This window comes from Delphinapterus leucas, chromosome 8, assembly GCF_059928025.1.
Source record: "Delphinapterus leucas isolate spDelLeu-1000000601 "Yukka" chromosome 8, BTC_Dleu_Yukka2, whole genome shotgun sequence".
In the NCBI taxonomy this organism is placed as follows: domain Eukaryota; kingdom Metazoa; phylum Chordata; class Mammalia; order Artiodactyla; family Monodontidae; genus Delphinapterus; species Delphinapterus leucas.
The window spans coordinates 33,129,298-33,145,904 of NC_143136.1; the positions used below are offsets into that span (position 1 = coordinate 33,129,298).

General features: G+C 36.8%; 1 protein-coding gene across 1 annotated transcript in view; it reads left to right on the forward strand.

Annotated features, from left to right (window-relative positions):
• ICA1L (islet cell autoantigen 1 like) overlaps window positions 1-16,607 on the forward strand; it is a 72,347-nt gene that overhangs the window by 24,819 nt on the left and 30,921 nt on the right. Inside the window, exons 2-8 of the mRNA XM_022567446.3 lie at window positions 2,744-2,912; window positions 5,290-5,362; window positions 9,768-9,891; window positions 11,056-11,254; window positions 12,998-13,123; window positions 14,602-14,700; window positions 15,957-16,042. Coding sequence (XP_022423154.1) covers window positions 2,751-2,912; window positions 5,290-5,362; window positions 9,768-9,891; window positions 11,056-11,254; window positions 12,998-13,123; window positions 14,602-14,700; window positions 15,957-16,042 — 869 coding nt within the window. The 5' untranslated portion in view covers window positions 2,744-2,750. The remainder of the gene's footprint in view (window positions 1-2,743; window positions 2,913-5,289; window positions 5,363-9,767; window positions 9,892-11,055; window positions 11,255-12,997; window positions 13,124-14,601; window positions 14,701-15,956; window positions 16,043-16,607) is intronic.

Genomic DNA, 16,607 nt, shown 5'->3' on the forward strand with positions numbered 1-16,607 from the left:
AATTCTGTTTTGCTTCTCTGAAAAATAATTTTTATTCTAGAAGGCAGTTAACTTGACTGAATTCAAATTCCAGACTCTTGTCTCCACTGTAGTGGTAGCAGTTGAAACCTTTACTTCAGTTTCTAGCTGCTGATTTTCTGCGAGGACCCCTAGGGTCCCCTCCTTCACTTCATGATTAGTTTAGTGAACAGCACAGGTCTTGGGAGCTCTTTGTGTACAGAGATCGTCTCCTCTTTGGCTCCCTCCCTTCCATGATATTCTTCCTAAATTTCTGGTAGTTCTCCAGCCTTGAGCTCTGTCATCTGATGATGTCAAGCCAGTAAGACTTGGCTTTCTACTCAACCTACCCCCAGTGGCAAGCAGATTTAGCAGTGCCCTCCGCCAAAAAATGCAAATGTATAAATCTCACCTTTTGCAGATTTACCCACCCAGTCACTCTCCTCCCCTTGCCAGGGAATGTGTGCTCTCTGCAGGCAGGATAGATTTCAGAGAGGAAGGGGAGGACTAAGTTTATTGCTCTCAAATCCAATCAGATAAGTTACTCTTCCTTGCCTATGAAGGAGCTAGTGAGGGAGTGGAGAGAGGCCAGGAGTATACTGTTCAAGCAACATCAGCAAGTGAGTTGAGGTAGGGAAGAGATGTTCTCTTCTGATACTCCTAAGAAGTTTGTTCTCTTAACTGATTGGGCCTAAGCCTACGTCAGCTTAGTAGAAGAGATCAGCAGTTTGTCATACAGTTGGACTGACCCTCATGCTGATAACAATCTGGAGGGGAAAACTAATTGAAAACCATCAAAAGCAAGCAAAAGCAGACAGAAAGTGGAGGGGAAAGATAAACTGCAAGTTTTCCCGCAAGACTTTCTGTCAGACGGTATAATGCTTACATCAAATCCATTACCCCCCTGTACTATTTTCTATGCCAAATTATGTCCAACCCAGTTACCAGCATAGCACATGAGAGGTGCTACAGTTAAATGATAATTAATCTATATTGTCCAGGAATCCAGGAGGATATCCAAAGGAGAATATCCAGCAAATATCTGGAAGAGTGGCCACCTGTGGACTTTACATTTTGTCTTTGTTCTATATAACGCTTTTTATTTAAACCTACTTTGTCTGATATTAATGTGGCTACCCCTGCTTTCATTTTCTTTCTACTATATTTACCTGGTATATCTTCTTTTATATAAATTTATTTTATTTATTTATTTTTGGCTGCACTGGGTCTTTGTTGCTGCATGCGGGCTTTCTCTAGTTGCAGCGAGCTGGGGCTACTCTTCATTGCAGTGCACAGGCTTCTTATTGCGGTGGCTTCTCCTGTTGCAGAGCACGGGTTCTAGGTGCACGGGCTTCAGTAGTTGTGGCACGCGGGCTTCAGTAGTTGTGGCTTGTGGGTTCTAGAGCACAGGCTCAGTAGTTGTGGCGCACGAGCTTAGTTGCTCCATGGCATGTGGTATCTTCCTGGACCAGGGATCGAACCCGTGTCCCCTGCATTGACAGGCGTATTCTTTTTTTTTTTCTTTTTGACAGGCGTATTCTTAATCACTGAGCCACCAGGGAAGTCCCTACCTGGTATATCTTAACCCATAATTCTTTATCGTTTTGTTTTAAGCGGATCCCAAATAGCATATAATTGTGTATACTGTTTTATTTTTTATGATTTGAGATTCTTTGTATTTAAGAGGAAGTTTTCATTTATTATAGTAAATAATACAATTGTTCTTATTCTGTCATCTTAGTTTACACAATTTGTTATGTTGCCTTACTCCTGTTTTTCCAGTCTTCTTTTGCTTTTGCTGGTTTTTCTCGTTCTCTTGTTTTGCTCCTAATAACTTAGAAATTAGACATCCTATTTTTATTTGATTAGTAATTTCAAAATAAAAAGAAAGTGAACTTCTATTTCTTTACCAACATTAAGAATACATTAGTTATCTATTGATTCCCCTGGAAATGAGTCACATATTTTAGTACCTCCCTTTGTTCCTACCTCCCACCATTTATTGGAATAGTCTGGGCTTTTAAAACTATTATTATTATTTCTATTTTTTACATTTCATTAATGAACACTTTTCACATTTGCATTTCCTTAATGTAGCCATGTTAACCATGTTAAGAACAATTACTTAGACATTAATTTCTAAGTTTACAAAAGGTTACAATTTTCATCTCTATTTCTTTTATAACATATCTCCCTTATACTTAAGATCTTTATTTTTGTTAATTTATTGGATACTAAAGTATTTCTTTAAGTGATTTTTAAAGAAGAGTATATATCTGAATCTTTGCATATCTGAGGGTATATATTAAATGTGTATTCTTCTGACATAGCAGTTAATCCGTAGGAAATTTTCCTAAGGAAATGATAGCAGGATGCAAAGATGTGTGTACAGGTTCATTTTTCAGTATTATTACAAAAGCAAAAATCAGAAACTAATAAGTGTCTACAAATAGAGATTGGTCGAACAAAATAAAATTATTTCCAGACATTACTGCAAAATCATAACAGTTTTATCACTTTGTCACCTAATTAATGTATCATTAATCTTTTTGCCTGTTACTTGTGCAAGTTATAATTAAAACATAAATTTAGACCATACAAAGTAAACATTAGCATGTTTAGCTGTCAACATTATTATTCTATTTAGTATCTTTTTCAGTTTTTCAATTAGATTAAATATTGGCTAAATAGATATTTATTATTGAAAATATTTTTTAAGAAATTTAATTTTAGTTATTTCTTGTAGTCACTCCATGGATTTTTTTGGGCAACCCAGACCAGAAGATAACCAGTCAGTAGTCAGCAGAATGCAAAAGAAATACTGGAAAACCAAACAGGTCTTTATCAAAGCAACCGGGAAAAAGGAGGATGAGCACGTAGTGGCATCTGATGCTGAACTGGATGCTAAACTTGAGGTAAATTTTAGGATTCTGTGTACTGCATATAACTTGTTATTATCTAGGACGACTAAGAGGACTATGACAAGCTTTCATACTGAAGAACTTATCGGGATAAATGCAAAACTTGATAATAGAATAATTGTATCCCTTTATCAATCAGATCTTCTGGATAGGAGATCATAATTCTCATAGATTGAGGATTGGCAGAACTGGTGTTCATAAATTAGATAAATCATGAACTAAGTAATTTCTCTGGCACAAGTATCGTAATTTTTAGGCCGTGTTAATGAATTAATTATATTTCTAATTGGGACCATATACTCATTATGTATCATGTCATAATATTTTGTACTATTTTATCTGAAGTCTATACCTCACTGCAATACATTAACTGAAATCAAATAGTGAGTGAGGATTTTACAAGTTGGAGTTTTTGTTTCTATTATTAAGGGGTGGAGTTAATTGAAGTATGTCATATGCATTTTTGGTTCTGTTTTTCATTTTAAATAAAAGGACTAATTACCAGGAAACAACTTTAAACTTTAAATGCTTTTAAGTAATTAAGCTAATTAGAAGGAAGTTCTCATGTACGTTAATGAAAAAAATCTAGATTTTTAAATGCAGATTTGGTAATTCCATGTACATATACTAATGTAACTTTTACAAACATTTCCAGGCAGGAGTTCTGTTATGCTTGGAATGTAGTAATCTGTTGGTATTCTTAAATATTTTTAAATAGAGGTCTAATTAAATAGGTCTTAATCTACTAAGTAATTTTATTCTGCAGAAAATAAACTTTTGTAATAGCCCTAACAAATATGGAAATAGAAATTACTTCTATTTAACAAACTTTTTGTGTTGAAAAGTACAATTTGTGTTGAAAAGTATTCTTCTTAGGATTCAGTGAAAAATATGGAAAAAAAGTGAAGGGACTTTATTTTAAGTAATATGTTTTAGCACCAGGGGAACTCTTCACTGTTGCTACATATATTCCCACAGATGTATATTTTTTTGTATTGTTTCACATCATTAGGTAATGTGTGGGTGACATTTTATATTCAGTGTAATTCTTGTCCATTAGACAAATATTTGGAATCAATCAAGAACTTTCTCCCACAATTGTACTAATTTTTTTAAGAATGAGAAATAGTTTCATTTTAAATATACATACAAGTATGCATACTTAAATTATCATGTTGTACACTTTAAATATATTACAGTTTTGTTTGTCAAATTATACCTCACTAAAACTGAAATAGATATTTTTATTATAACAGTGAAACGCAATAGTATGTAAATCTTTCAAGGACCCATGGGGAAAAAAATCATAATCACTTCATCATAACAGAACTATTTTTGTATTCTTTTCTAATCCCCTTCCATATGGATTTAAAACAGCTTTTTAAATTGCCAAATCCATATACCAAGTGTAATTCAAACATACTTAAACTTATGTGGAAAATTGATGGTTGCTCCTCCACTTAGATTTTAGTGTCAATTATCAGTCTTCCTTCGATCCGATCAAACATCAAAATAACAACAAAACTACATCAGAGATAGATCATTCAGGCTTAATGGTGATATTGGAAGTTCATTTGATAATCTCAAAGGATTAGGGCCTAATATTATACCACAGTGCCAAGGTCTTTTTGAACTAAAGTCTCATAGCAACTCTTCAGCGAAGGACTTTGTGAGTCTTCTTTAGGCTGCACCCTAAAACCCATGCTGGCGTGTTTCTCTGGGAAAACCTAAATGTATAGATATGTGTGAAGAGTTACCTCACGTGTATGTGTCCTGATCTCAAATTTTCACTTGCTTGCTTTGAAATGGGAGCCTACTGGATATTTTATTTTTTTGTTAGCTATTAGCAGCAGTGATAATGAAGGGATTAATATTCATGGAAAATTCTAAACAAAAATAATCCAAAAGTAATTTATTTTTGATGTTGTAACACATTATTTAATTTTTATGGTAAACTCACTGACCTGTTTTGCTTAGACCAGTATTGGAGAAAAGTCAGACTCCGAGTTAGTTAGTGTTTTCTAAGGCTATCTATACTCTTTTCATCAGTGGTAAGCAATGTTTGATGTAGTTTATATTAGATTTACATTTTTACTATTTAGATAGTTTGGAGCTGCGGGGAGGACAAATTCCACAGTTATAAATTTTTATTAGTTCCCATGTATTTATCACCATTTCTTCCAACCCTCATGGGGGAAATCTAAATGTGCTTTTTCTACACCTGAAATAAAACCAAAACTGAAGTATATCACAGTCAAGGAAAATAGACATAATACTTATAAGAAAATGTTTTGCTTTTGAAGTGCTTTTTAAATATTTTATATTTGTTTATGGTTCTTTACATTGTCCTAATAAAATTTATATTTCAAAGGTTTTTCACTCCATTCAAGAGACATGCACTGAACTTCTGAAGATAGTTGAGAAATATCAGCTAAAACTCAATGGTATGAAATCATAGATATCTATCTGACAATTCCCATTTAAAATAAATATTCATTTGCATTTTTTTAAATGAAAGGTTTAATGTAAAAATAGTAGTTTATTAAATTATTTTGTGGACAGTTTCTAATGACAAAAATGAGTATTTACAGTGACCTGTTCTCAAATCCCCCAGTGTCCTCAGTTCATCAGATCCTCTGACAGATTCATTTCGCTGAGTTTAGTTTTCCTTCCCAGAGTCTTAAGTGGATTTGCTTCCATCATTTAAAAGCTCTCTTTCTCAACCCCTACTTGCTCTAGCAGTTGCCATCCCATTCCTCTGCTCCTTTCACAGGGAATTTTGACATAATTATCTGTAGGCACAGTGTCCATTCCTTTCCTTCCACTTTCTCTCGTACTCACCCCAGTCAGGTTTTCACTCCCACCACTCCACCAGATTGTTCTTGTCATAGTCATGAAGCAATAAATGCAGGGACCAATTCTCGGTCCGTGTCACATTATTTAACACAGTTGATTATCCGCCCCCTCCTTGAGACACTCTCTGTGCTTGGCTTCCAGTTACCACATGTCCCTGGATTTCTTTTTAATGGTCATTCCTTCTCAGCATCGTGCCACTGCTGGAATCTCCTCTTTTCTATTTTTTTTTTAAATAAATTATTTTGTTTTATTTATGGCTGTGTTGGGTCTTCGTTGCTGTGCCCGGGCTTTCTCTAGTTGCAGCGAGCGGGGTCTACTCTTCATTGCGGTGCGCAGGCTTCTCATTGCGGTGGCTTCTCTTGTTGCGGAGCACGGGCTCTAGGTGCGTGGGCTTCAGTAGTTGTGGCACACGGGCTCAGTAGTTGTGGTGCACGGGCTTAGTTGCTCCGTGGCATGTGGGATCTTCCCGGACCAGAGCTCAAACCCGTGTCCCCTGCATTGGCAGGTGGATTCTTAACCACTGCACCACCAGGGAAGCCCTCTCCTCTCTTGACCTCTTCTGATTGGAACTCAATCTTTGGATATCTTCTCCTGCCTTAATTACAGTTCCCTACTGGACATGGCCACCTCTCTGATTCTGTTACTTCTCTAATCTCATCTCCTCTTGAGCCATGTTAATCTCCTTCACAGTAGGCATATCTGCATAGTCGGCTCCCGATCTTCTTTAGGTATGTGGTCAAGTGTCATCTTTTTAGTGAGTCCTTCCCTGACCCCCATATCTAAAATGAAATACCCCTCTTTCTCATAAGTCTGTCTACTTAATGATAGAACTTAACAGTATTCAACATTCTGTATATTTTATCTGTTGTTTTTCTTACCACCACTAGAATATGCCCTCCTTAAGGACAGGAATTTGTCTGTTTATTTCTGGTCTCCTAACCTAGAAACAATGTCTAGCATACAGTGCATACTTAATATATATTTGCTCAATGAATGGTTTTCTTGTGTAGCTGTGTAAATTGGTCTCAAAATTTTACAATCAGAGTTCATGTGTTGTCCCGTTAAAGGAAGAAATCCATTATAGCATGGTAATTTTTTGAGTGCCTGCCATGTGTAAAACTATGTCCTTTTCCCAAGGCAGTAGTTCGAGAAACAACTTTTTGTAACAAAATAAGAGACAAGAATAGTGTGTAATTGAATTCAGGATAGTGACACAGACATACCTCTGAATTCTCTTGGAGTGAAAAATAACTGTGTATTAGAGTGATTGGTAAAGGCAACTCCATAGATGGGAATTGAGGTAAAATGTAAAAGGTTTATAGATGTTGAATATGTGGGAAGAAAGGGAATTGGAGTCAAGGAATAAGGTTAAAGAATGAGAACAGTCTGCATGATGGAAGAGTTTGTAATTGGGACTAGTAGGGTGATACAAGAGCAAAGGAAGATTCGAGTCAGATTGCTAAGGACCTTAAATATTTTACCAAGCAGTAAAAAGCCATTGCAATCATTGGAGCAAGGGAGTCCTGTGACAGAAATGTAAAGAAACATTTGCAAGTTTGTGCATACTGCATTTTGTCCTGGGATCACCAGATCTTTTAGCATGCTGGTGGAGCATTTCAGGGTAAGGAAGAGATATACATATATAGATTTCATCATGTACTTTCTCTTCAAGATTGTGTTTGACTGTGTGATTTCTTGAAGACTGTTTTATTAATAGATCTTCTGTTGAGACTAACATTGGACAATTGCAGTAGATTCCTCCATCACTATAAAGCTTTATGAGAATAACTTGGCTGGGGAAGAACACATAGGAGTAGGGTCTCTGTAGTTTTTGGCAGCAGGTCCCAACACAGAATTAGCACAGATTCAGCTTCATCTCCTCCCCTTTATGCATTGATAAGGATGAGGCTCAATGATGGTTCTTGTTCATTTGATATTTGTTAATGAGATAGTCCAAGTTCTCAGAGAGCTTTCTGGATCATCTACAAGTTTATATTTTTTTTCTAGTAGTTTTCATTGAGGTATATTTTATGAAGTTCTGATTCAAAGGAAATATGTAATCTGTACATCTTTGAAGTAATGAGAATATTAAATTAACCAGATTCCTCAAATCCAATCCACTCTTAATCAGGTTAATTGTTCATAAAACAGCACTCGGTTTTATTAAAGATGATACTACAGAATGTGTAGACACCCTCTCCCAAACACCATCGTGCTCTTCTAGGGCCTCCCTTGTAGGTACTACAGGGAGGACCAGGCGGGGGGGCAGCTAGCAAGTGAGAAGGCCTGAGTTCCCCTGCTGCCTCAGAGGTATTAAAAGGGACTTCCCTTTCAGTTTTTAACTTCAGTTTTTCCATCAGTAAACTAGGGTGAAATTAAGCATGACATTTGTCATGTTTTTCACTTTTTTTTATAGAATTCTTTTTAAAATTAATTTATTAATTAATTGATTTTTGGCTGCATTGGGTGTTTGTTGCTGCGCACGGGCTTTCTCTAGTTGCGGCAAGTGGGAGCTACTCTTCGTTGCGGTGTACGGACTTCTCATTGCAGTGGCTTCTCTTGTTGTGGAGCACGGGCTCTAGGAACGCAGACTTCAGTAGTTGTGGCATGCAGGCTCAGTAGTTGTGGCGCACGGGCTTAGTTGCTCTGCGGCATGTGGGATCTTCCTGGACCAGGGCTCGAACCCATGTCCCCTGCATTGGCAGGTGGATTCTTAACCACTGCGCCACCAGAGAAGTCCTTGTTTTTCACTTTAAGCTCACAATTTGAACACTTTATGGGCTTCCTCACCTGTTTGTCTTATTGTGATTAAAGGGTCATCTTCCACTAGATCAGTGCTTCTAAAACTGTGGTGAAGGGCCATTTTCTGTCTTGTGTTTTACTTTCAATCTGTTGTAAACTGACACTTTTGAAAATACAATAAAAATGAATTTTCAGAAAAATGAAATTAAAGAAGACATGCAAAATATAGGCACACTTTTTTATTATTAGACTCAGATATAAAACAGTCAAATTGGTAAAAGTTTCTAAATAGTTTCTTAGTTTTGATATCTGTCACAAGCTGGTAGCAAATGGTTCTGGACTGGCATTGGTCTACGGACCACACTTTGAGTAGTATTGTACTACATGACAACTTTAAGGGTTTTAGGAACCAAATCGTGGACAGTTGTGGGTCTGAGATACTGAGCATAGGAAAATGAAGCCAGGATGGGAGACAAGAATAAGTTAAGTTTAAATAGAAAGCCAGGGGCTTCACTGGTGGCGCAGTGGTTAAGAATCTGACTGCCAATGCAGGGGACACAGGTTTGAGCCCTGGTCCAGGAAGATCCCACGTGCCGCGGAGCAGCTAAGCCCGTGCACCACAACTACTGAGCCTGCGCCCTAGAGCCCGCAAGCCACAACTACTGAAGCCCGTGTGCCTAGAGCTTGTGCTCCGCAACAAGAGAAGCCACTGCAATGAGAAGCCCGCGCACTGCATTGAAGAGTAGCCCCTGCTTGACGCAACTAGAGAAAGCCTACGCACAGTGACGAAGACCCAATGCAGCCAAAAATAAATTAAATAAATAAATAAATAGAAACCCCCAAATACTTTGTAAGAGGCAATGATCCTAAAGTGCATCTCTGCATGTTTGAAAATGCGTCATCTGTGGCTTTGTTGTATTTTATTATTTTGGAATTTTTTTTTTCACTAAAGATCAGTCTTTCCTGAAGTGAGGTCCATGGAGTCAGTGCATGAAAATCATCTGGAGTGCTTGTTTAAAAAAAAAAAACAGATCCTCACACCTGTAAAATCAGAATCTCTGGAGATGAAGCCCAGGAATTTGCATTTTAAAAATAAGTGTCTCTCCTTCCACCCCCAAGTAATTCTTATGTATAGAGAGTTATTGCTGTGAGAATTTTAGTCGTGTGTGTGTGTGTGTGTGTGTGTGTGTGTGTGTGTTTTAAACCAATGATGAAATGAAACAATGAACTATACTGTCATTTTTTCCCTAGTTATATCGGAGGAAGAAAACGAACTAGGGCTCTTTTTAAAGTTCCAAGCAGAACGGGATACAACTCAGGCTGGCAAAATGATGGATGCCACTGGCAAGGCACTCTGTTCTTCAGCCAAGCAAAGGTTTATCATGGTTTTGCATCATCCTTAAATTTGTAGTCAGTATGACAGTTTTGATGTGTGTAGTTAAATTTGCATAGTTGTAAAGGTTTCTCTTCATTCCATTAGAAGGTTAAAAGAGAAGTATATTGCAGTATATAGTTGTTTTGATGCCTAACTCTTATTTATTTTGAATTTAAAATAATTATTTAAAAATTGACATTCACAGGTTGCTTAATTCCTAGAAATAGACTTTAGGCCTGTACTTAAATTTCTTAAGTGGTTTAATGTAACAGAGGCACAGAATGGCTAAAATTTAAACATGTATATATATATTTTTTTCACTTTTTGGATATTATACTATCTATGAGTACATTGGAACTTTTCCTCTTTTTAGGCAGAGGAAATTTTGTCTTCTTAATTATATACTTTGCATTCATTATTTTACAACTTTTTAACATAAAGATACCTGCTGCAAAGAATCTCCTACAATTACTAAATAAAGCCAAAATCTTTGCATTTTCTAGAGAAAAATAAAAATAGACTTTATTGGACCTGTAATGACAATGTATAACTTAAGTGGCTTTATTCTGAAACACCATATTAGTGCAAAAGTCCACCTTTAAGGAGGTGACAAAGAGACAGCCAATAAAAGCCCCTCTATTGCCACTAAGTCAAAAGCAGACCAGAGGAGCTGGGTTTGACTTGTGTTTCTTAAATCCTTTTTTCTCTTGTTCTCATCCTCAGCTGCTAAGAATTTTATCCTCATTCCTTCATCTAGCATTTTATCTGCTTTTCTATACCCAGGTTTTCCCTAAATTTGTCAAAAGAAAGGCTTTCTGCTCATAGGATTATGCTTTATAAATATAGGATATCTTTACTAAAGGAATTCTTTTCTAAATGGCAGATTTACTTGGCAAATTATTTATACATGGATAAACATCTAAAATGTTGCAAAAATGATATATTGATATTTCCTGAAATAAGAAAGGGAGAGATAGAAACACATCTTTATTAACAGTTCAAAGTTAACTGTATGATCCTTATTTGCTTTCTGATTTTCTTAGGCATCTTAATAATTTCCTGTTTAAAGACTCATCTTGATAGCAAGTTATGCTTTATGGTTGTTTTTGTTTTATTTTGCTTATGGAATGTACATGCCTCTTATTTTTACCTCTCTGCCATTAGATTGGCTCTGTATACTCCCCTGTCTCGTCTTAAGCAAGAAGTAGCAACATTCAGTCAAAGGGCAGTATCTGATACCTTGATGACAGTCAATCGGATGGAGCAGGCGCGCACAGAATATAGAGGAGCTCTGCTGTGGATGAAAGACGTGTCCCAAGAACTGGACCCAGACACCTTAAAACAAATGGAAAAGTTCCGAAAAGTATGAAAATACATCCCTTTTTTATGTTTTCTTGAAGCTCTACAGAATAATTTAATCAAGAGTATAAAACGTCGGACTATTTTTGGAAAATGTGTTATATTATAAATTCTTGGTTGCTTGGAAATCTTCAGTTAACGTACAAAAGGTTGTCACACTTTTTTTTTACTCTTTGAGTGGCATAATAGATCTACCTTTTAAATGTTGCCTACCTGGACTTTTAGGAGTTGTTTGCAGGAGGAAAACAGTTCATTAGTCAGGAAAAAAACTTAAGGAAAAACTCATGTAAAATGATTATTAATTATAAGTGAAGGTTATCAGATTTTTCATTCTGCCACAATACATAGTTTGACCACAAACTGTTAAAGCAACTATATGTGTGAACATATATTTTGCTAAGTAAACTCCTTATTATAAATTGTATTCCCTGAATTTACCATACATAAATAGTAAAATTCACTCACTCCTTCATAAAGTGCCTATAATAAAAATCCATATTTATATTTAGTATTGATGGAGCCTTTTTACTAGCCGTTACAAGTTCTTTGCCTCAATGATTACTCCAACAGACCTGGGCAGTAGCTGGACACATGGCCTCAGGCAACCTGTTATTCTGTCCCCTTTATAATCCTTGACAATTAGAATACAATCCAAGGGAGTGGTTACACAACATTGTCAATGCACTAGTGTCACTGAATTGTACAGTTTTAAAATGGTTAAGTATATGTTATGTGAATTTCACCTCAATTAAAAAAAAAAGAATATAATCCACACCTCTCATCTAGACCCAAATAGCCCCGCACAGTCTGATCTCTGGTCCCTCTGCTGCCACATCTTGTACAGTACTTACTTTCTGTGCTCCAGCCCTTTCTATGCTTGAGGAAGGAATCGGCTCTACCCTATTCCTTCCTGCTCTGGAAACACTTCCCACACCCAGGACTTTTGTCCTTCCTTTTCCCTGGGTCTAGAGGGCTCTCCTCAGGGTCTTAGCAGGGCTTGCTCATCATCTTCCTATCCCAGTTCACACATGATGCATGAACTCACCAAGGGCTTCCCTGACCATCTAATCAAATGTTGTCACCCACTTCTGTTGCACTTATATGTTATCTTTGTGACTTGAGATTATGTTATATATATTCTTTTTTTCCTGGGCCTCCTCACTCAGGGATGGTGAGGAAGAACATTGTTCACCACAGCATCCCAGTGCCTGGACCAGTGCCTGGCACATAATAGATACCTCATAAGTATTTGTTGAATGAATGAATAAATATATTTAAAGTTGTATTCACACTATTTGGTGATAAATTATTCATTTGTAAGAAATATAATAAGCCTATATTTAAGTTTATAAATATATCTGTATGATTCAGAACTATTATTAATGCTTCTCAACACTTTTACTATGTCCTCTTTCCATTTATTCTTCTACTCTTTCTTAGGTAAATATTATCCCTCAGTAGTTTTGGATGTTTGTTTTTATTTGGAATCTGTTTTTTTTTTTCTTAACTATGTACTTTCTCTCTTTCATCCCATAGTTTCTCAGCATAAACATATCTGCTGGAAAGAGTCTCCTACAGTTTCTAAAAATAGCCAAAATCTTTTCCATTAATTTTGAAATAATACAGGGAAAGGAAATTAGTCTTCTTTATTACAATTTCATGTGTCTGAAAACATGTATCATAAACCTGTGTGGTATATTTATTTCTGTATTATAAGCAATAATAACTAACATTTTTGTGGTTGCAGGTACAGATCCAAGTGAGAAATAGCAAAGCTTCTTTTGACAAGTTAAAGATGGATGTTTGTCAGAAAGTGGATTTACTTGGAGCTAGTCGCTGCAATATGTTGTCTCATTCACTCGCTACCTACCAGGTACCCACCTCCATGGTCAGCATGTCCTTGCAGTAAAGATGAGTGGTGAGATTCCTTTTTAAAAGTTGTCTAAAGAGTGCAAAAAAACTGTATAATTGATCAGATTCCTTTGACTTTGCTGAAATTGCTTATTGAGTTATGGCATTCAGAATCATGAATGGAAAAGACTTTTCCAGTCTTTTCAGACTGGAAAAGACCTTAGGGTCTTTCTTTGCCTACTCCCATAGCTTCACATTATTCCCCTTGGTATCCTAGGAGAGACAGACAGACACTTACGGACTGTCTAGGGTTGAGGAGGGGAATGTGGAGAGGAGGCAGGATTCAAGGCCTATTAGCCTTGGTTCATTCAGAGCTACTCCATTTTAAACTAGTTCTGCATACAGTTTCATTTGAAGCAAATATGCTGTGGCCCCGAGCTGCGGAGCCTGCTCTCTGGAGCCTGTGAGCCACAACTACTGAGCCCAAATGCCAGAGCTACTGAAGCCTACATGCCTAGAGCTCATGCTCTGCAACACTTTTCTATCATTTTATGGATGAGGAAAGTGAGAATTAAATGAGAATTCAATGGCAATGTTGGGCTTAAAAACTTAAGTTTTCTAATTCTAGGTCTTGTGTTCTTTTCATTCTGCCAAATTGCCGTTCCACACCACTTTAATCTCAGAAGTCTCATTTGTGCTTGCTTTATTCCAAATCATACATAAATAGCATACAATGAGTAAGTTAGATATTAACAGGTAGCAGTTAACTGATTTTATCAGGTATTTGTAAATGGCAAAATAGGAGAATACGTTTTTTTACATGAGAAAACGATACAAACTAAAGGAAATGGGTATTCACTGCTGCTTTTAGGGAGTCTACCTAATTCAGTTCAGTACTGTGGAATTCAGAAATCAAGAGAGGATGCACTTGAAAATAAAAGTATGTGACAGGACTTCCCTGGTGGCCCAGTGGTTAAGACTCTGTGCTTCCACTGCAGGGAGAATTACTTGAGTTAGCTTCATAGCACATTTTTTTGACAAGTCTTTCTTGAACTCTAAATGAAAGTCCAAATTTAGTGGTACAAATTATTTTACTCCAATTAACAAAGGTTTGTATTATATGCTTACCAACATAAAGATTTACACATATACTTCTAATGCAAATATGATATTTTGGTGCTTTTACCATTTTTCTTTTGGATTCCTCAGAAGGTGTTCTAATCTGCCAGTTTCATTCTCTTGGCTGCAATTACACTCTAGCTGGCTCCAGTGTACATTTCAGTGCTGTATACAGATAGGCACACATACATGCAGATACAACGCCAATTCTTATGGAGAATTACTGTTTACAGTGCTTGCTGGTTCACCAAACTTGGGAATTGATTTTAGTTCCTACTTCTTATTATTTGACAACTATTCATCTACGATAGTGAGGAAAAATAGCACTGAAAAAAGAGGAGAGGAAGGAGAACTGTAGTGTCACCTTTTCTTTTTCTGCAGAGGACACTGCTTGGATTCTGGGAGAAAACAGCTCGAATGATGTCCCAAATCCATGGGACCTGTATTGGCTTTCATCCGTGTGATTTTGTAGCTCTCAAGGTACATTTCTTTCAATGGTCTTTTCTTAGATTTATTACACTTCATTTGGATAATAACTTTGAAACTACTTTTTGCTAAGCCTAATTTCAACTTTACAAAACACTGGGAAACATTTTTCTACACTCTTTCAGCCATTTTTCTGAAGTTCCCTGATTCCAGATTCTACCAGCAGCACTAAACAAATACATGGAAATACTGCTGGTGGGCTCAAGATATTTGTAGGGTGGGGGGAAGGGGGAATAAAAGAAAGAGAAAGTGAAAAGAAAATTAAAATACAAAAGAGAGAAAAGGTTATGGAAAGGAAAAACTTAAGAGGAACAGGTGATGGAAAGTGGTAATGTGTTTTCAAAAATGACCACATTACCCACCTGACAATTTTAGGAGTTAAAGAAGAATCTCCTTGCTTTACTTTTACACTCATGTCATAGATGTGATTCATGATACAAAAATTATGCCAGTTTTGGTCATTATGTATGTGTGGTTGCCTCTGAAGAGACTACTGTATTAGGTCAGCTCTTTCTGTAACACCTACGTGAAAATGTACCCTTCCTGTCAACCTTCTGTGCATATGCCTTATCCAGCAGAGATGCACTGTGTTAATCATTTCTTCAGTTCTGGTAAGCTAGGTTTCAGTACCTTTGAACTTATCATTCTGCTTTATTTTCAGTAGGGCTTGAAAATGTTGAGTGTGCCTAAGTTGGATGTGATATCTGTGATGGGTTCATATCCTGCAACTGTATATTACAGGGGCTTAGTATGGATTTTTAAGTCAGGTTCTGACATAGCATCTTCTGTTTTTGGTAGATACCCTTGAATTTGTTTTTTGTTGTTGTGTATGTGTTTTGTTTTTTACTTTTTCTATGTTAATGCTTTACTGTATAGCATACTGTCTATTTAGGGAAATTTAACATCCAATTTCTGCTCAGACTTGAAGTTGAAAATCTTTAATTGTATTTAGAACGTTGCAGTACCGGCTGGCGACACAGTGTAAGTCTTCTTTTTCTTTGGCATTATCACAGAGTGGTGAACCCTGTGGTTGGCCCATGGTGTGCATAGTGGCTACAGGCTGCCAGGATACAAAGGACACAGGGCTCGGGTCAAATTACATCAGCATACATCTCCCATATCTCACACTCTCTACTTTAAAACTCTTCCTGTTTTATATCGTTCTCTAGAATTTTTGTTCGCATTTTCGTTTGCACAAAGAGAGAAACAGATTCTTTGCGTCTACTTAACATTGAATTTCTTACCCTTAGCAACTACAAGGCACTCCAGTCAAGCTTACTGAAGACCACAAGGAAGAACGAATAGAAGACAGTTCTCTCCCGGAAAACCTCAATAAGTAAGCAGACAAAAGTTATAGATCATGTTATGGAAGTCCTGGATACCATTGTACCATATATTTGGAAAGAGTTGCTTCTTCTTTGGTTTACCGAATACTTATTTCTCTGTCATTTTTCCAATTAATGTTAAACGTTTGTTTTGAAACCTACCACCCCCCTCCCCCATTTTTAACATGGTAGGCAAAGTTGATGATAGGAGTACAGAACAGTTTGGGTGATAAACCCAAATTCTATAGTGTGGGAGACTGAGCCTTGTATTAAGAGCCTTTACCTAGTGAATCCCAAAAGGGGCAGCTTGAAAAAGAAAGGGACAGGTGTCAGCAGCTATGAGACAGAAGCTACTGAAAATCTGTCTCCAAAAAAACACAGATGGGACTGGGATTGGTTACCTGAAAATGGAGGCTCTTGCTGTGCACATCTTTCATGTTGCCTCTTTCCTTCCCTTTAATTACATCTTACCTTTGTTTTCCTTTCAGAACTGCCACTTGTCATTTTAACCAGACTGCACTTAGTAGCGAACCCAGAAATAGGCCCAAACAATGACAACCATATATTGTTGAGTGG